Genomic DNA, 20257 nt, shown 5'->3' with positions numbered 1-20257 from the left:
TTTAGAGGCAATTCTATGTTACTCAGGTTGGTCTGGAGGTTTTGTGTTTCCGCAAACTCCAGTAGTTGATACCCACAGAATATGAGAAACTCAGAGCATAAATACTAGCCCTTTCGTCTGAAAAAGGTGAAAATATCTTGTCTGGCAAACTCTTGCCCAGAAATCCCCCAAGCTCAAGAATATCTTCCAGCATAGTTCTTGTCTGAAATCATAGAAACAGAACTAAGGTTTAAAAAAAAAAATTCTACTGAATCTCCACTCTGATAGGCCCTTCCCCCTTCAAACCCCGGCCAAACCTCAAGCTCCTGGTGCATGGCACACAGTCCTCATTTCCGAGGTGAGGTTGTTGTCCCTCATTGTCTTTGTCAAAGGACAGTCTGCTTCTGTTGAGCCGTGCTCTTGTTTCTGGATCTGCTCAGATCTAACATCTTTGATACTGAAACCTCAAAGGGGTTTCATTGGGGTTGTGGTGCCAGCCCCTTCCCTGGTCTCTTTCCTCTCCTCTTCTCCCTGCCCCTCCTCTCCTCTCTCTCCAAATCCCTGAACTTGCTGCTGGCTGCCAGCTAAACAGTCAATGGATGGACTCCGTTTGATGTCTGTCTAGGTGACCCATGCAAGGAAGTTCCAGTGATAGAACAGATCCCTGTTCTTGTAGTCAGAGAGACACTCACTGCCCCCTTCCCTTTTTGTCGTCCTCAGGGTCTGGAATAAAGAGCACTGCACAGATGTGGTACAGACATACATGTACACCAAGCCAGTATACACTCTTAACTGCTGAGCTGTCTCCATCTAAGGTCATCCCAGCCCTACAAGGAAATACACTTTAAGCTTGTTATAGACTCTAAAGGGAGCTGAGGCAAGATGGCTTAGCAGTTAAAAACACCACTTACTCTGGGCAGTGGTGGTGCAGGCCTTTGCCTTTAATCCTGGCACTCAGGAGGCAGAGGTAGGCCAATCTCTGTGAGTTCCAGGCCAGCCTGGTCTGCAGAGTGAGATCCAGGACAGCCAGAGCTACAAGAGAAATCCTGTTCCAGGAAAAACAACAACAAAAACCGGCCACGTCTGATGATGTGAGGTTTGTCCCTAGGACCTACATGGTGAAAGGAGAAAACTGAGTCTCACAAGTTGTCCTCCGACCTCCAAAACATGCACTGCAGCACACACAAAATTAATAAAAGTAATACAAAAATTTTAGTCCGAAAAAAATCCAAGGATCATCTTGATTGCTGTATTGGAACAGTGGTTGTGTGTGTGTGTGTGTGTGTGTGTGTGTGTGTGTGTGTGTGTGCACAGAAACCATAAGGAGGCTACTGTAGCATCCAGGTCAGATCAGAAAGAAGGTACCTGAGGGCAGAAAATCAGTACTGAAATGTTTGTAAAAGGAGAATGACAAATGATGAGAAGAATCGAGGATGATTTTTTTACATCCCAACAGCTTAGCTATGTATATATACGTCATCACCTGAGATGGAGAAAGAAGATCCAAGTAGAGAACAGATCTGGGGATGGCAAGATCAGAAATTCCAGTTTGTAGATGGTAGGTTCGAGACATCCATTAGAAGTCCAAATAGTACCGAATGCCTTTCATTCCAGCACTGGAGAGGCAAGGACAGGTGGATCTCTGTGAGTTCAAGACCAGCTTGATGTATATGAAGTTCCAGGACAGCCAGGGCTATGTAGAGAAGCCCTAAGGCTTTTCATTTGTTTGTTGTTGATTTGTATTGTGTGTGTGTGTGTGTGTGTTTCTTTTGTTTTGTTTTTTGGTTTTTCGAGACAGGGTTTCTCTGTGTAGTTTTGGTGCCTGTCCTGGATCTCACTCTGTAGACCAGACTGGGTTAAAGGCTTCTGCCACCACTGCCTGGCTTGGGTTTCTTTAAGTAGTGAGGGTTTACACCTTTAATCCCAATACTTGGTAGGCAAAAGCAGGTGGATCTCTCTGAGTTTGGAGCTAACCTGGTCTACATAGTGAGTTGCAGGTTAGTCAGGGCTACATAGTGAGACTCTGTTTTTGTTTTTGTTTTTTTTTAAAAAGGTCCTAGGGGGATTGGCAGAATTAAGAGGTAAGTTGGTTGGTAAAGGTGCTAAACCTGACCACCTAAGTTCCATCCATTTCTGGAACCCCATGTTGGAATGAGAGAACAGACTCCCACAAGTTGACCTCTAGCCTACACACACACACACACACACACACACACACACCAAATAAACCATAATAAAAACCATCCCAGTTCCCTAAATGGCACTCAGAGTTAACTTTTCTGGCAGGAATGATGAGGCTAGGAGATAAAAATGGGACAGGAAGTTTAGAGATAGGACCTCAATCCATGTCCTCAGCCATGAACCCAAAATGTCCTGATTGGAGGCCAAAGAAGTGCCAACAGTGTTTGTGGGCTCTGATCCCTGGTCTGATCCTAAATGATCTTAGGGTTGCTTCTTCAAAGGCAGAAAAGGTAAGAGCAGATAAAACATTCTCAGTAGGGCAAGAGCCCAAGGCAGCAAGCAGTTCAGAAAATATCCTCATTGGAGGCCACAGATATCAGAAGAATTCTGCTTTTTATTTTTGTTATCTTCTTTTTTTTTTTTTTTTTTTTTTAAAGATTTATTTATTTATTATGGATACAGTGTTCTGCCTACATGCATGCTTACAGGCCAGAAGAGGGCACCAGATCTCATTATAGATGGTTGTGAGCCACCATGTGGTTGCTGGGAATTGAACTCAGGACCTCTGGAAGAGCAGCCAGTGCTCTTAACCGCTGAGCCATCTCTCCAGCCCCTATTTTTGTTATCTTCTAAGTGGCACCTCTACCTAAAGGTTGTAGGGACTGTTGCCATGTGACTGAATATATGACAGGCAGTCGGGCCACTGGGCTGACCTGCTCTTCCCTGCCCATGCCTCCTGCTAGTTTCTGTCATTTTAACTCCTGTCTGTCTGTTTGTAGACAGATTCTCATTCCATAGCCCTGGCTGGCCTTGAACTCACTCTATAGACCAGGCAGGCCTCAAATTTACAGAGATCTGCCTGCCTCTGCCTCCAGAGTGCTGGGATTTAAGGCACATGCCATCAAGCCTGATCATTTTAACTCTATTGATACTGCTGCCTCGGCCTCCCAAATTCTGGGATTACAGGCATTCACCACCATGCCCGGCTTCTGGGAAAATATTTTCAAATATGTGATTACCATTCTAGCCTATCCTGCCTCCAAAAGGCCTCCCAGGTCTATTTTGCCCCAGCCTTTGTCCCACTACAGGCCCACCCTCATCATTGCTTCCTGTGTTGCAAAGTAATAGAAACAGTGCACATTCTATACTGCCACTTAGGCTTCCTTGCTCACTCTTTTTCTTTTTCTTTCTTTCTTTCTTTTTTTTTTTTTTTTTTTTTTTGTAGTTGTTGTTGATGATTTATTTTGGAGACAGGATTTCTTTGTGTAGTCCTGGCTGTCCTGGAACTCGATCTATAGACCAGATTGGTCTTGAACTCACAGAGAACCGCCTGTCACTGCCTCAGGAGTGCTGGGATTAAAGTCATGTGCCACCACTGCCTGGCTCTTGCTCATTCCGCAACAATGACAATCCATCTCACACCTGGGTAAGAAGAGATAGGTGTTGTTTCCTATATATGAATAGGGCCCTAGTAGGAAAGAGAACATGTTCAATTAAAGAGAAGAAAGGACCCAGCATAGTGGTGTATGCCCTTAATCCCAGCACTTGGAAGGTAGAGGCAGACAGAGCTCTGAGTCTGAGGCCAGCCTGGTCTATCTAGGAAGTTCTAGGCCAGCCAAGACTACATAGTGAGACTCATCTCCAAAAAACAAAAATAAGAAAGAAAGAAAAAAGAGGGTTAGAGAACTGGCTTGGCATGTCAAGTGCTTTATGGCTTTATTTTGAGGACCAGAGTTCAGATCCCATTGCACCCATGTAAATGCTGGGGAGTGTGGTAGCCTATCTGTAATCTCAGGATGTATGGAAGACAGAGACTAGACTAGTTGAATCTGTGATCTTTGGGTTCAGGAGATGAGCAGGGTGCAGGAAAATCATAAGTTAGTGCAGTTTACTAGTAACCATAAGCCTGTTACCCATAGACCTGAAGAGGATCCCTAGAATTTAATGAGGCTCTGGAAATCTCTGTAGGCCGAAATACTTGTTGTTTTTCCTAGGAGTTTGGAAATTTGGGTAGTCCTTAAGAGTTAGAAAAAGCATACCTAGAGCATATATTTAAATCCAACATGGCTGTGTGTGTCCGAATTGTTTGGTTGCAAAGACAATACAGGAAGCAAGCCTGTTATAGCTACTCAGGAGACTGAGGCAGGAGGACTACAAAAAGGTGTGCCGGGGTTACAGAGCCTTCATTTTGTGCAAGTTGGAGGGTCAGACTGGACCACTTGAGAACCTGTCACAAAACTGGGTGTTATGGTATATTCCTATATCCCAAGCACTTGGAAAGAAAGGCAGGAGGAACAATGCAAGTTCTAGCTCAGTTTTGTCTCATAGTGAGACCTTGCCTTGAAAAGAAACGAAGGAAGAAAGGAGGGAGGGAGAGGGAGGAAGGAGGAAGGAAGGAAGAGAGAGAAGGAGGAAGGAGGAAGGAAGGAAGCAAGAGAAGAAGGAGGAAGGAAGGAAAGAAGGAAGGAAGGAAGGAAGGAAGGAAGGAAGGAAGGAAGGAAGGAAGGAAAAGAAGAGTGCACAAACCTAGAATCTGGATTATTTTACTCAGGTAAAAACAGCTGTGAAGCAAAACTGAATTTTCACATCAGTAGGTTAAGAGCTGGGGTTGCTCCTCGGGAAGCCCAGTGACCAGGTTAGCCCACGAGCCTGACACTTCCTTCCTTGTCCCCTGCCATATGGACAGCCTTGACCCTAAAGGCTCAGTTGTATTTCCTCCCAGCTGCTTTCTTTTGCTGGTTTTGAAAAGGTCCAGCTATGTATATAGCCCTAGCTGGACCTTCCTAGAACCTCCTAGATAGACCAGACTGGCCTCAAACTTGTAGAAATCTTACTGCCTCTGCTGGAGGCCTTCCTTCCCCTACCTGCTTGAGAGCCTCTTCTTGTTCCTATAATCTCTGTTCACAGACCTTTCTCCTAGTTGAGGCTAACAATAACAACCATTTCTTTAGTGTTTGCTGGGTACTAACTATGTACTGTTGTAGACACTCCTTCCCTGCAGGAGCTTGCTTACTACAGTTGATAGGCTTTCTGAAGCATGGGCCCACCCCCCTGCCTCTGTCTCCCAAGTTCTGGCACTAAATGTGTCCACCACCACACCCGGCTAGTTTTTTTTATTGTTGTTTTGTTTCAGAAAGGGTTTCACACTGTAGTCCAACCTCCAACTCATGGTAGTTCTGTTTCAGCCCCTCCCCAGTCTGTTTTTAACTTTCGATAAGATCCTGCTTTGTGGCCCCAGGCTGTCCTGGCACTCACTATGATGGCCACAGACTTACGACCCCCCTGCTTCAGCCTCCCAAGTATGTCGCGACCAGCTATGTGTTCATCTTTTTAGGGAGGCAAATCCAGATTGTACCAATGAAAATGAGTTTTGGAACCAGAGGTCTGAGAATCATGTCCCTCAAAACAGCTAAAGGTCCCAATCTTTAGCAGCACTAATTTATACCAGTAAATTTGCAACCAGCAAGACTAGGTTTGGGAGATTGGAAGCTCTAGCGGGGGTGTGGGGTGGTGGGAGGGGTAGGAGGTGGTAAACAATGCTCCAGGGCTCAGCATGGAAAGGGGTCTGGGCTAAAGTCTTTGTGTTACTTCAGACATCTCCTAGAAAAAGAGAAGATCCCTGATATGCGTTCCACTCAAGCTGAGGTAGTGCCCTCCCATGAATTTTCCACGGCACTGGCCACACTAGGCAGGAACATTTTGTCTACCTGTAAAATTTCTTACTTTGTTGTCTTTCCAGGGGGTTGGCAAATTATCGGTACTCGGTTAATTTGTTGTTTGGAATACATAACTTAATGAGACAGATTGTTTGAATTAAAGACCGGAGGGGCACGGCAGGAATCCAACCATTGTGCTATTTGCTCCAGAGTTTAGCACAATTCTTGTCCTAATCAGTTCACCGCGTTTTGCATAAACTGGAGGATCAAATCCTGGAAGCCTAGAGGCTATCTACCAGATTACGCCCTCTCCTTGGTGTTGCTGGCCGGAAAGGAAGATCCAGTTCCCGCGAAAGGACAAAGCAACCCAGAACCCGCCTGTGCCTAAGCTTGTTCCTTGCCACCGCAGAAGTATAGTCTTGCCTCCCACCCCCACACACACCGAAGGAAGCTGCCCAAGGCAGGGGTGCTCCCGGCCCTATCAGGCTCGCAGCATCGGGTATCCCATGCGGGACACCAGGGTCGCACAGTTTGCCGCCTCCCCCTCTGAGGACAATCCCGTATCTGTTAGTTCCTAGGCTGATCGGAGCAAGAGAGACGGGTAAGGAGGCCGGGAAAGGGTAGTCGGCGCGGTTCTCCTAGTCCTTAGCTCCCTCCTTGCCACTCGGCGCTCGGCAAACTTTTCGGAGTTTTCCTGCCCTTGCGTCACGGAAAAGGCAAGCGGGTGATCGAGTCCAGGAGGCGGAGGCGAGGCCCCGCGGCGGCTGGCGAGCTCCCCCGCGCGGCGCTCCAACCCGGGTGAGAGGTGGCTCTCGGCACCGGCTACTCGGCGGCTGAGAGCTTGCAGCTCCCCGACTCCCGAGTCCACTTCCCGGATCCCCGCCACCCGGACTGGACCGGGCTGCGGGGGCGCCCGCCAGAAGGAAAGAGGGCGGAAAGCCGGCGGTGGCACCCTGGCCTCGGGAGGGCGGAGCCGTGCGGTCCCTGCTCCGCCTGGACGCGCGGAAGTGCTGTGGAGTTTGCTCAATTCCCTAGCCTGCTTCCCTCATACCTCCCTCCCCCTCTCTCTCTCCTCCCCTCACCTCCCCTACTGCTGTCCCCTCCTTCCTCGGGACGCCACCTCCTGGACTTCTTTTTCTTCTCTTTTTGGATTTTTGTTTTGTTTTGGACCTGGCTTCCCGCTGGCAGCGCTGAGGGGCTGCAAGTGCGGGGGAGAAGGAGGCAGGAGGCTGGGGCTCAGCTCATCCCTCTCGGGCAGCATCCCCCCGGGCATCGCGGAGAACGAACCGCCGGCCGGCCGGACAAACAGCCGGCCGCGCCATCTATTCGAAGGAACTCCATCTACCAACTACTGTTAAGTGTTTGCTGGCACACCAGTGGTGGGGGTGGTGATGGTGGAGGTTTCTACTAGTGTTACCTCTGGACAGGGGTCCTGGGACTCGGATCAGGGTCAGCTTAGTACTCCGAAACTGCTGAGGAATTAGGGCAAACAAAAGAGGCAGAGAGGGAGAGAGGGAGAGAGGGAGAGAGAGAGAGAGAGAGAGAGAGAGAGAGAGAGAGAGAGAGAGAGAGAGAGAGAGAGAGAGAGAGAGAGAGAGAGAGAGAGAAGTCCTCTGAGCGGCTTGTCGCGCCCCCTTGTTCTCTGGGGGTGGGGGGCTAGCCAGTTGCAGGGCGGGAAGAGGGCACCAGAGCGGGCTAGGCAGGGTCGCACCCCCTAGGTCGTGTAGTTATCCTCCGGTTGTGCAAGCTTTGGCCCTTGTTTTCCCGGCCTGGCTCGTTTGGAGGCCGGACACATCCACCCTTGGAATTGGTTCAGGACTCTGCTGTTATTCTCCTCGCCCCTCTTGGATTTTCTGGATTCTTGAAGACGCGGTGGCCAGGGACGAGAGAGGAAGGAGGAAGGAACAGATCTTCAGAGGAATGTGAGAGCCTCCCAAAGGAGCGGAGAGCCGGGGAGGCAGAACCTTGCCTGCGTTCCTGGGACCGTGGTCCGTGGCTGATTCTTTTCAGTTGTACAACATTGTTCTAGTGGAAAGTGTCTGTCGCATTCTTGTTCTAGCAGAGCTTGTTTCTCCAGGTCATTTGACTTTTCTACTTGGTGTGAGAGGAGGGAGTGACTCCCTCCCTCTCATGGGCTGCCAAGGGAGGGAAGAAAGACTGTGGTCATGACCAACCCCTCCCTGTTTACAGGCAGATACCCCAAGGCTGGATAAGGCTGTTTCTGGACCATGGACATTTCTTTGAAGAGAAGGCAGCTAGACCGCATCTTGTGCATGCCGAGACCCCTGCCTGAGGGTCTGAGTAAGGTATACTAGACTTGGAGCTGCAAGTACATTTTTGGACACCCTGCTGAGCATCCTGAGTCCTGAGTCCGGGCAAGGTATTTTCCTTCCAATATTGACCTGCCCAGTAGTCTAGCCATGGCACTGAAAGGCCGAGCCCTCTATGATTTCCACAGTGAGAACAAGGAGGAAATAAACATCCAGCAGGATGAAGACCTGGTTATCTTCAGTGAGACCTCACTGGATGGATGGCTGCAGGGGCAGAACAGCCGTGGGGAGACAGGGCTCTTCCCTGCTTCTTACGTTGAGATTGTTCGTCCTGGCATCAACACCAACCATGTGGACTACCCCAGCAGCCTTGCAGGCTCCCTGGGCACCCAAGTGAGTTTGTATAACAGCCCTAGTATGGCCAGCCAAGCCAGGAGTGGTGGGGGCAGTGGCTTTCTCTCAAACCAAGGAAGCTTTGAGGAGGAGGAGGATGATGGTGATGACTGGGATGACTGGGATGATGGATGCACAGTGGTAGAAGAGCCAAGGGCTGGTGGCCTCGGTACCAATGGGCACCCTCCACTCAACCTTTCCTACCCGGGTGCCTATCCCAGCCAGCACATGGCTTTCCGACCCAAGGCACCCTTGGAAAGGCAGGACAGTCTAGCGTCTGCCAAGCGGGGCAGTGTGGTGGGACGAAACCTCAATCGTTTCTCATGTTTTGTGCGCTCTGGAGTGGAGGCCTTTATCCTTGGTGATGTGCCCATGATGGCCAAGATTGCTGAGACATACTCCATTGAGATGGGCCCTCGTGGCCCTCAGTGGAAGGCCAACCCCCACCCATTTGCCTGCTCCGTAGAGGACCCCACCAAACAGACCAAGTTCAAAGGCATCAAAAGTTACATCTCCTACAAGCTTACACCCACCCATGCTGGCTCACCTGTTTACCGGCGCTACAAACACTTTGATTGGCTCTACAACCGCCTTCTACACAAGTTCACTGTAATCTCTGTGCCCCACCTGCCTGAGAAGCAGGCCACTGGCCGCTTCGAGGAGGACTTCATTGAGAAGCGCAAGAGACGACTCATCCTCTGGATGGACCACATGACTAGCCACCCCGTGCTCTCTCAGTATGAGGGCTTCCAGCATTTCCTCAGCTGCCTAGATGACAAACAGTGGAAGATGGGTAAACGCCGGGCGGAGAAGGATGAGATGGTGGGTGCCAGCTTTCTGCTCACCTTCCAGATCCCCACAGAGCACCAGGATCTGCAGGACGTAGAGGACCGCGTGGATACATTCAAGGCTTTCAGTAAGAAGATGGATGACAGCGTCCTGCAGCTTAGCACTGTGGCATCAGAGCTGGTGCGGAAGCATGTGGGAGGCTTCCGCAAGGAATTCCAGAAGCTAGGAAGTGCCTTCCAGGCCATTAGCCATGCCTTCCAGATGGATCCTCCCTTTAGCTCCGAGGCCCTCAACAATGCCATTTCTCACACCGGCCGGACCTATGAAACTGTTGGTGAGATGTTTGCCGAACAGCCCAAAAATGACCTCTTCCAAATGCTTGACACACTGTCTCTCTACCAGGGCCTGCTCTCCAACTTTCCTGACATTATCCACCTGCAAAAAGGTAAGCCCTTCCTGAGTGTGGCGTTCTACTGGTCCCTGGGAATATGAGGACAGCCTGTACTACAGTGAACAGCTCATCACATTTTCCTGTCTTGGTCTCCATCGCTGGCTCAACAAATGTACTGAGATGATTCTCTAGAGTGCTGTTGTAGGCCTAGGGAGTGTGGACAGGTTTGGTCTCTGTTCTCACTGAGCTCTGTGTATACCTTCCTGTCCACTCTGCTTTTTCTGTGTCTCATTGACCCTATCACACATGGAACCCTAAGATTCTGGGAACACAGAGATAAACAGATCCCAGGTTCTGCCTTATATGAACTCATGGGTTGAAGGAGGACCCAGACAGACACAGGCAAGAGCACACTGCAGGCTGTCTCATAGGCTCCGCTGCTACCTTTGAAGCATTTGAGCCCAGCCTCCCCCTCTGCCCTGTGGGCTAGCCCCTGTCTGTGCAGGAGGATCGCTGTCCTCCTTTTGCCCATGAAGTCTCTGTCCACAGCAGAGTGGTTGTGGATCAGCTGGGACTATCCCTTCCTCCTTCCAGCTCCCCAAGGACATATCCATATTGGCCGCCTCCCAGGTCCATCATGTTTTCAGTTCTCATGGCCCCCTGTGTGGGGGAGGGACCGGATGAGCCCCTGCCTGTTGAGGAACTGCCAGTGAAGTGACTCATCCTGGGTCACATGGGGCACTAAGCTGGGCAGTGGGGAATAGAACCAGGGGTCCAGGGCTCTGTTCACAAGGGCCAGTCAGTCTCTCTTCCCTTCCCAAGCTGGGCTTCTCTTACGTAAGAATTGAGTCAGGGGCTGGCCTAGCAGGTGACTGAGTCCGGGGACTTAGAGAAGGCAGACGTCACTGGAGAGGTGTGGTCCTCCCTGGGGCGGTAACTCAGGAAGAATATATTCAGGGTGTGGGGCTGGTTCCCCGGACCCTAGGCCCTGAGGTCAAGGAGTTTTATTCTGGGTGGCCCTCTGGTTTGAGTGTAGGGAACAGCAAATATGATACCCCTGCCCTCAGGCCCCTGAGGTGGCTGTCAGAACTCTAGCTGCCAGGCACCTTCCCCCTTCACCTTTTCCTTTGCCTCTTCTGTTTGCTGAACCCTCACATCTCCACCTATTTTTCTCCTCCTTTCAGCCCCAGGGACTCAAAGCCTGAGTTCTAGCCTGACTTTGCACCCAGCTTGCCTTGTGTCCCTGGGTGGGAAGGGCCTTTGCCTTCTTGGGGCTTAGTTTCTTAGGCCTTTGAGGTAGAGACTACTGGGGAAGGCCTGCCCTGCACCTTTGGCTGCTCCCATAGATCTGGCTTTGCACTCAGAGCAGGGGCCCAGCCTGGCAGGGGCAGGTGCCTTCCTGTGTGGAAGTGGAGCCACACACCGTGCTGGGCCTGGGAAAGCTGGTTCAACCAGCTCCTTGGATGGCATGTTTTTGTGTGGGCAGCAAGAGGCCAGGCACAATGATTAAACAGCTACCCCGACGCAGTGGCTGGCAACTCTCACTTAGAACAGAGTTGGGGCAAGAGGGCAATCACATGTCCACACACCCAGTGTTCCCAGGCTGTCATCGAAGAAGAAGGGGGAAAAAAGCTATATTGTCCTTTCTACCTCAGATAGGCAGACAGGTAGGGAGGCCTTGTCTCAGTCTCCACTTGAGATGTCTCTTAGAGTCAGGGGCTTCTGCCTTCTGGGGAGACCCTGCAGCCTGAAGCGGATGCTGCCTGTATCTGCCTCCTGCAGTGCAAGCCCTGCTCACTCCAGGTTCTGAGTTCTGGCCTGAGTCTAGAGTGAGTGAGAGGAGGGATTGGAGTTGGTCTAAGACAGAAGTGGGCAGGCTTTGGAAGAACTGCTGCTGGAGAACATCCTGTACTAGCCTTGTAGATAGAGGCTTTCTTCGGAGAAAGTAACAGGACATTTGGTTCTGGGTCACATGATCAGTCTGTCCCATCTAGACATTTGAACAAACGGTGAGCATGTGAGGGAACAGTTGGGGGAGGGTGGGGAGTCAGGAAACAGGGCTTGGAGGGACCTCACCTATAGGGTGACCTCACCTATAGGGTGACCTTGGAGAATTTTCTCCCCCCAGTCTCCATGTTAATTTGACATGGAATCTGGAGCTAAGCTGAGCTCTCCAGGTCTATTCTGCCAACTTGGTCATTTGGGGGAAGAAAAACCTACTAATAGCTATCCTGCCACAGAAAGGGGGGATCGTTGACTGCCAAGAGCAAGCCAGGACCCAGAGTCCTCTCCTGAGAGCCAGCAAGGTCAGAGGTCAGTCTTAAGCCAGTCACACTAAGTAGCTGGTATGGTCCCTTCAGCTTCACAGATAAGCACCCCTAGGTGATTTGATAGCGGAGCAGGTGTGGGGCCAAGTGTGTTGGAATCTCCTGTATGAGGCGGACAGAGGTAGGAACTTCCCAAGGACTGGACAATTGAGGTCGATGGTGCAGAAGGGAAAGGAGGAAGGAAGGAGGCTTGGGTTTCTTACTCCAGCGCTCCTCAGTTTGTGGGCTTTGTGTACCCGAGGCAGGTCTGGGACTCCAGAGCATCCTGAGGAACCATGGAGCGAGTGGCTTAGCTAAAGGAGGGTAGGTAGTTCCTGTAGGTGCAAGCTCTTGACTAGGAGACAGATAGGTTCAGCCTTATGTAATCCTTCACCTAAGCAGCGAATGCTGCTGCTCTCCTCCTCTAGCTTTGTTTTTAATTATGTGTATCGGCATGTGTCTGTGTGTTTGGATGGATAGATGATAGATAGATAGATAGATAGATAGATAGATAGATAGATAGATAGATAGATAGGTAGATAGATAGGTAGATAGATAGATCAACATATCAACATGAGTGCGGGTACCCACAGAGGCCAGAAGAGAGTGTTGCATGCCCTGGAGTTGGAGTTACAGGCAGTTGTGAGCTGTCAACTGAACTCTGGTCCTTTGCAGGAGCAACAAGTGTGCTTCACCATCTTTCCACTCCAGTGGTAGCAGTTGCTGTTCCTCCACCTTTTTTGAGACAGGGTCTTGCTTTGTACCCCAGGCTAGTCTTTTTTTTTTTTTTTTTTTTTCCGAGACAGGGTTTCTTTGTGTTGTTTTGGTGCCTGTCTTGGATCTCACTCTGTAGACCAGACATAAAAATCTTTCTTTGCTGAGCATGGTGGCGCATGCCTTTAATCCCAGCACTTGGGAGGCAGAGGCAGGTGAATTTCTGTGAGTTTGAGAACAGTCTGGTCTACAAAGCAAGTTCCAGGACAGCCAGGGCTACACAGAGAAACCCTGTCTCAAAAAAAAAAAAAAAAAAAAAAAAAAAAAAAAAAAAAAAAAAAAAAACTTTATTTAAAAAATCTTTTTAATTTATTTTATGTGTATGAGTGTTTTGCCTGCATGTATGTCTGTGTACCACACACATGCCTGGTACCTGTGGAGGTCAGAAGAGGGTATTCAATCCTTTGGGGCTGGAATTACATGGAGCTGCCATGTGGGTGCTGGGTATCAAACTCAGATCCTCTGGAAGAGGAGTCAAGTGTTCTTAACCTCTGAACCATCTCTCCAGTCCCAAGAAGATCTTCCTTTGAGTGCTGATCTGCCAGCACTGCTCCCAGACTCAACCAGGCAGGCCAGTGGAGTTCAGACTTCTCCTGGCTCTCTGCTTCAGGTAGACTGTTTGCTGAAGCTTAGCTTCACTTTCTTTGTCTTGATCTCTTATTTCTTCTTATGGTCCCTCCTACCCACTGTGACCTTCTTGGATACTTGTGTCCACTGTCTGGAGGCCTTCCATAGGATTTTTGTAGTCGTGATGGTGTCCATCCCTCAGATGTGGAGGGCCAGGCATCCTCCACTTACAGGAAGGGGGTTGGGAGGCCTGAGGCAAGTCTCCTCAAGATCTTAGTTTTTTCTTTCAGTAGTTGTGGTGGGATCAAACAGCTGCCCTTGAGGGTCTCTTCAGCTCTGAACTCTCTTACTGTGTTCCCTCCTGTGCTCAAGACTGTGCTGGACTATCAGGATGGAACAGGAGGCAGGTGATGATCGAGGGAAGGTGTCGGAAGGCCTGAGTGAGCTGAAAGCTGGGAGCTCCAGATTTCTTTTGGGTACTATGGAAGCATCTCTCTCCAAACTTGAGGCGTTGTGTGAAATGCCACTCGTCACCATTTAGCTCTGCTCTTGCTCACTGATCGAGATGCTGTCTCTGATAAGGGTATCTGGAGTCCCATCCAGTATGTAAAGCCCTGGCATATGGGAAGTGCCCAGTAAGTGCGTTTTGAATACTTCTGACAACTTCAGGGAGAATTAAAAGAGTACCATGTAGAAGAAGCGGCATGGGCTGGGGATGTGTCTTATTTGGTGGAGTGCTTGCTGGGCATACACAAGACCCTGGGGTCAGTCTTCATAAACGGAGTATAGTAACACGTGTGTTTGAGATCAGCTTGGTCTACATGAGACCCTGTCTCCAAACAAAACAAAAGAAGGGCTGGCGAGATAGCTCAGAAGTTCAGAGCACCGGCTGCTCTCCCAGAGGATTCAGGTGCGACCCACACACCTGCAGAGTGGCTCACAACCATCTATAACTCCAGTTCCAGGGGATCTGATACCCTCTTCTAGCCTCTCACAGTACCAGGCATGCATGTGATCCACAGGCATACATCTAGGCAAACACTCATACACATAAAATAATAAAATAAATTTTAATAAAAGTAAGGAAGGGCTGGAGAAGTGGCTCAGTGGTTAAAAGTATATGCTGCTCTTACAGAGGACCCAAGTTTAGTTCCCAGCACCCAGGTCAGGCGGCTCACCACTGCTGGTAACTCCAGGGGGTGCAGGTGCTCTGGAGGGATCTGAGTCTCTGGCCTCCGTTGCCACTCACATAAATGTACTCTCCTCCCCAAATACAAATAATTAAAAACGAAATAAATCTTAAAAGAACAAAACAGTCAACAGAAGGAAAAGTGGGGTGAGGCCCCCCTTGCACTGGGGACTCCCTTTTGTCCTTTGAGAGTGAGTGCCCACGGACACACTCCCTCCTCTTCTCCACAACCGGCTTAAAGGCGAAGATAGTCACCTGCCTGTTCTTCAAAACTGAACTCATTAACGTTTGTTGATTCAGTCCAATTCTTCCTGATTAAGGCCCCTGCCCAGGTTTATCCCTTTCTATGACCATCTGTCACCTGTTTATCATTACAGTCTCCTCTGGTTCTATGGGGACAGGGGTGAAGAGTGGGCGGGGCTTGTCTGTAAGGGAGACATACCAGGTGGCCTTTGAAGTGCAGTGTTAGAATCAGCTGTATGAAAGCAGGCTGGGGACAGGTGCACTGGGAGGCATTCTGCCTGGGGCCCTGGGGAGAGAGTTCAGTGTAGAAGTCAAACCTGATCTAGGCCTTGAATTATGGATAGAGATCCAGCAGGCAGGGGTAAGATAGGAAAGAACTGGGAGGGTTGCATGGACACGGTGACACTGTGGAAGTCACCTGTGCAAGAGCCAACTCCCTGAGGCCTCCTGGGCAGGGCACTGGGTGTGGACTGTCCTCTGTAGGCAGTGAAGAGCCAGCACAGCATCCAGCTTAGGGAGCAACTTTGGGTACTGTGAGATAGACTCTCAAATCAGGGTCCACATCTGCGTGGGCCAGACCTTGTGGGACCTGGGGAACAGAGGAACACGACAGTCCCCGAACTCAGGGTAAGCCAACCAGCCAGAGTGCGATAGCTAAGATACAAGACGTTGGGGAGCCCCAGAGACCATAGGGCACACGGAAGGCTTTCTTGGAAGAGAGAGGCCAGTGATGTCATGTCCTGATGGAGACAGTCGGGTGGGTTCAGGAGGAAGTCTGGGTGGAGACATTTGAGGCGTAGTTCTCCTTTGTGAGACTAGAGGGATGTACAGGGAGTGAGTGGGGAGGTCCAGGCCCTGACCTGCCTGTTCTGTGCTCTCCTGCCAGGTGCCTTTGCCAAGGTGAAGGAGAGCCAGCGCATGAGTGACGAGGGCCGCATGGCTCAGGAAGAGGCAGACGGCATCCGCAGGCGCTGCCGCGTGGTGGGCTTCGCCCTGCAGGCTGAGATGAACCACTTCCACCAGCGCCGTGAGCTTGACTTCAAGCATATGATGCAAAGCTACCTGCGCCAGCAGATCCTTTTCTACCAGCGGGTGGGCCAGCAGCTGGAGAAGACGCTGCGCATGTACGACCATCTCTGACAGAGACTCTGACCACACCCACACGTGCAGGTCCTCTTCCCAGCCTGACCTAGTCCCTGCAGCCCACCCTACTCCAAGCCTCCCTGCCCCTAGCAGTGGCTCAGGTGCTCAGGAGTGGGAGAGGCGAGTGGCCTGTTAGAAGAGAAGGGACTTTGGAGAAGTCCTGGTACCCCTGGAGAAGTCTTCCCTCACTTTAGAGATGGGTGAATGGAGATAGAGTCCTCTGAGCCAAAGCCTGGGCTGCTGGTCAGTCCCTAGAGAGCAGGAGTCTCTGTAGCCGGTAGTTCACGCTCGCCTGGCCACCACACCCTGTTTATTCCCTGGACTCTGTTGACTGCTGTGGCCATGGCTGAGACACTAGTGACCAAGCCTGGAACATGCCTGTCCCAGAAGAGGATATCAGACACTGCAGTGTGACAGTGACATTTAAGGATTCATGGAAACTCCTTGAAGGACCGCAGAACTCTGCTGGGCAGGGGACGCTCCATGGAGGAGGTGACATTCCAGAATATCTTGAAGAATTGCAAGGACCTACAAGACAGGAAATGGGTGAAGGACATGGGGAGAGGACCAATGCTGTCTCTCTTCTTCTTCACCTTTTCCAAACAAATTTGATATCCTCTCCATGGGTTCTGGTCAGTCTGACAGAGGGAGGGATCATCCTTGCTCCGTGGTCCCTGGATTTCCCTGCTGTACCGCTTCCGCAGGAGGGACTGCAGGCCAACTCCCTCCTATAAGTTTTGGACTCCCCTCTACCTTGGTTGGGGGACTCCCCTCTACTTTTCCTTGTTGAGGGGACTCTGCAGCAACTTTCCCTTCTCTGGGCTCAAGATGTTCAAGCCAGGAAGCACAGAGCCCTGGTGGTGCCTTTCCGGAGGAACCCGCAAAAGTGACCAGCAGGAACTCCCCATTCTAGCAGGTCCAGGTCCCAAGTTCCCAGACACCTTTGCTTCTGTGGGCTGGTCTTCTCAAATCCTTCTCATTGCACAGTGGGAAGTCAGAGAGAAAGAAACTGGGAACTTTAGACCTGCTGCTTCTGGCCAGACTCACTCACAGGTTGTGCTACCACCCACCTATGTTTACATCCAGGAGTTACTGCCCCCTTACCCTTCAGGCCAGGATGCGGCCCAGCAGCATGTTGTTGGGAAGTGACCCTGTCCCCACTGCCTTCCTGGAAACCATGGTCTGCTCCTGGGTCCTGCTGCTTCACTCTTTTCTCTTGATAAACCTTTTACAGTTACTGTAACAGAAGCACGGTCTTTTCTTTCAGAATCCTGGGAGCAGTGAGAGTTGGGGGGAAGAACAGAACCCAAACTGCCCCTCTGGACTGGATTCAGTGATGTTGGTGGGGTTAAAGTTAATTCATAACTTCAGAACATTGGAGCAACACACCCCCAGCTGGCTCCATTGCCTCCTCAGACCTGGGTCTCCTCATTGTTTGCCTGTGCTTCGGTGCATGCGTGCATGCGTGCGTGCCTGTGTGTATCTGTGTCTGTGTGTATTTGGGAGGAGGTGCCCTAGGAAGCCAGAGATCAACATTATATCAGTGTGTGTGTGTGTGTGTGTGTGTGTGTGTGTGTGTATCTGTGTCTGTGTGTATTTGGAGGGAGGTGCTCCAGGAGGCCAGAGATCATCATTTTGTGTGTGTGTGTGTGTATGTGTGTGTATTTGGGGGGAAGTGCTCTAGGAAGCCAGAGATCAACATTGGGTATCTTCAGCCATGCTACCTTATTTTTTGAGCTTCTCATGGGTCTGAAATTTACTAATTGAGCTAGACTGGCTGGCCAGTGAACTCTAGGGATCCTTCTGTCTCTGCCTCCCTAATGCTGGGATTACAGATAATCGGTGTGTATGTAGTCTTGGCTGGCCTGGAAGTCACAGAGATTCACCTGCCTTTGCCTTCCAGTACTATGATTAAAGACGTGTGGTCATGCCCAAGTTCTGGCTTTTTGCATATGTCGATGGTTCGGATTTGAACTCGGGTCCTCACGGTTATGCTCCAAGCACTTTACTGACTGAGCCATATTGCCAGCTCCTCCTCTATCTTCAAAATGGGTGAAGTCCTGTACAGCGGTTCCAGGTGTCACAGTCTTATGCTGAGTGTTGTAGAAGAGTATGAGACTGTGCCAGCTGATGCCTGTCCCAGGGAGCTGTCCGTAGAAAACTCCAGCCCAGCACAGGGGAGGCAGACACTTGGTCAGTCTTAGGTGCCCACCCCTGCAGTGGCTCCCATTTTAGAACTTAAAGAAGACCCATCTCCATGCCCTTGGGTGTGCCCTGGTGACCTGGAATAATTCTTCCACATGCGGAAAGAGCACTGAGGAGCTGGTCCTCTTTCAGAGACAGTGGGATTTTCCAGGGTCAGCTTCACCAGGGAGGGTTTTGGTCAGGTCAGAGTCTGAGGAGCTCATGGCAGGGGGTGAGGAATGGGCCTCATTTAGGCCATAGTGTCCTTACAGGAACTTTTGGAACGGAGCCCCTTGGCTCTGGGTCAAAATTAGGTCAGATTTGGGACTTTCTGAGGAATTCTTCCCTCCTTGCTTGCCTTTATTTTCCTACTGTTAAAGGAACCAACTTCTTGTTTTCAGGCTCTTCTCAGCTTTGACCTCCGTGTCGTTTTCTGTAGAGAAAACTGAGCATGGGTGGGGGTAGGGCTCCTTCCTGAGGCCCTCTGGAATGTTCCTTTTCACCCACGATGCCTGGAAAGCCCCCTGCTGACACTTCCTGCCCCAAGGGATAGCATTGCCCTCCTGTGTCCCTCTGCTGAGAAGGAACCACCTCCCATTCCTGTAATCACGATGGTGGGTTCTCCCTAGGTGGACCTCGGAGAAGAATCAGAAAGTGAAAACTAGAAGCCAGGTGTAGTGGCACACACCTTTAATCCCAGCAGATGCAGGTGGATCTCTGTGAGTTCGAGGCCAGCCTGGTCTACACAGTGAACTGGTGTCTCAACAAGAAAAAGAAGAAAGAAAAAAAAGATGAAGTGAAGGGTAGAGATAGACCAGTCCTGCTTCAGTTGACACTGAGGTCTCTGGCTAGTAGCAGGTGTATGGAGAATGGGGCTGTCCCAGTCCCAGTCTCTGGTTTCTTTCTATCTGTATGCTTTGGAAGGATTTGTGATCATTCTGAGCTGGGCAGAGTGTCCCCCAGCAGGAGACTGGGGGAGTATGGGGGGTGGGCATGCTGTGGTGACAGGGCTTGTTGACCTTAGTCCCATGCTGGGCAGATGTTCCAGACTGAGCTGGGCCCAGCTGCCTCTGGTTCCCTCCCCCACTTTGCTCTGAGAGGGTTGGAAAACAAGGCCTCTTTTTCTGTCCTGGGCAGCTACCAGAACCTGGGATGGGGGTTGGGACCCCTGGGTTCCCAGTCTTGGCCCAGCCCTGGAAAAGGAGTCTGCTTTGTACTTATGTAGAGATGGGGGATGGAGAGACCTGAGATTCTGCATCCTGTCTCTGCTAGGATGCAGGAGATCTGTGGGCTTCTGTGCCATAGCTGTGGCATGGCAGCTTCAGACACAGTCCCTTGCTTGTAGTTGTACTGCCACAGACACAAAGGCACACAGTCATGTACTTGTCCGAAGGCTGCATGTGGCCACTCACACTTGAGCTACTCACATACTCTATCATGTATTCCCAGCTGTGACCACATGTGTGTTGCCATCTGTTCAGATATGTCTCATCACAACAAGTCCTCGGCACACAGTAACAGCCTTAAACAGCCAGGATCACATGAGTATGAAACAAAGGTGTTTGTTTGTACCATGTCAATGTCACTTCGTGGGTCCCTTGAAGATTCATTAGATTTATTAGAGATTCAAGAGAACTTTGAGGGACAGGCAACCCAGAGGTCTGTGTCCCAGATCGGATGCAGAGCAAGTTTTTAGTGCCACATACAGGCATGTGCTCTAGGGGTCTGGGTGTCTTGGCAGAATGGATCCACAGTACCAAGTTCAACTTACTGTTCAGAAGAGTGACCCTGAGTCCCAGTGAAGATGGTACCTGGCCGCCTCACCCAGCAGGGTGGGGGATGCTCTGGGGCCAGAGCCCAGTCCCGGCCAGGTTGGTCAGGCCTTGTTCACCCTGAGCCAGTCCTGAGGACCAGGCTGTTCTGAAGGCCCCTGGCAGAACCCACCAGCCACAGCTCCAGGCTTTGCAGCATCCCCTGTCTGCAGCTGAGTTGCAGCGTCTAAGGCAGAAGGGAGAAGGGGCCAGGATGTGGTGGGCAGGGCCCTCGCCTGGACAGGAGGAACATTCCTGTGCCCGGTCGGTCTTCCCATAGCATGTGTGGACTGGGCCCGCCCTGCCTGCCCCGCTGACTCAGACCTCTGGGAGCCAAGCCTGACAGACTGCTCCCTCACCCACCCCAACCTGCTTCCTTAC

At 50.8% G+C, this 20257-nt stretch overlaps 1 protein-coding gene across 2 annotated transcripts; it reads left to right on the top strand.

Moving 5' to 3' along the window:
• Positions 1–5889: 5889 nt before the first annotated feature.
• On the top strand, positions 5890–17816 carry Snx33 (sorting nexin 33). Of its 2 annotated transcripts, none has more exons than XM_052761310.1 (3): positions 5890–7169; positions 8007–9713; positions 15625–17816. In XM_052761310.1, the coding sequence occupies exons 2-3, from the start codon at positions 8237–8239 to the stop codon at positions 15876–15878; spliced, it is 1731 nt and encodes a 576-aa protein (XP_052617270.1). In that variant the 5' UTR covers positions 5890–7169; positions 8007–8236; the 3' UTR covers positions 15879–17816. The 2 variants fall into 2 exon arrangements, with proteins under 2 accessions (XP_052617270.1, XP_052617262.1); XM_052761302.1 differs by having other exon boundaries at positions 5890–7893.
• Positions 17817–20257: the final 2441 nt, after the last annotated feature.

This window comes from Peromyscus californicus, unplaced genomic scaffold, assembly GCF_007827085.1.
Source record: "Peromyscus californicus insignis strain IS unplaced genomic scaffold, ASM782708v3 Scaffold_11__1_contigs__length_118956290, whole genome shotgun sequence".
NCBI lineage: Eukaryota > Metazoa > Chordata > Mammalia > Rodentia > Cricetidae > Peromyscus > Peromyscus californicus.
The sequence above is the reverse complement of the archived record's forward strand: the minus strand, read 5'-3'. Positions and strand labels throughout refer to the sequence as shown.

Excerpts from the sequence above, each read along its gene's own strand:
- Snx33 (XM_052761310.1), top strand. The coding sequence starts at position 8,237 with ATGGCACTGAAAGGCCGAGCCCTCTATGATTTCCACAGTGAGAACAAG. Across the intron at positions 9,714-15,624 it reads CATTATCCACCTGCAAAAAG|GTGCCTTTGCCAAGGTGAAG; the intron begins GTAAGCCCTTCC and ends CTCTCCTGCCAG.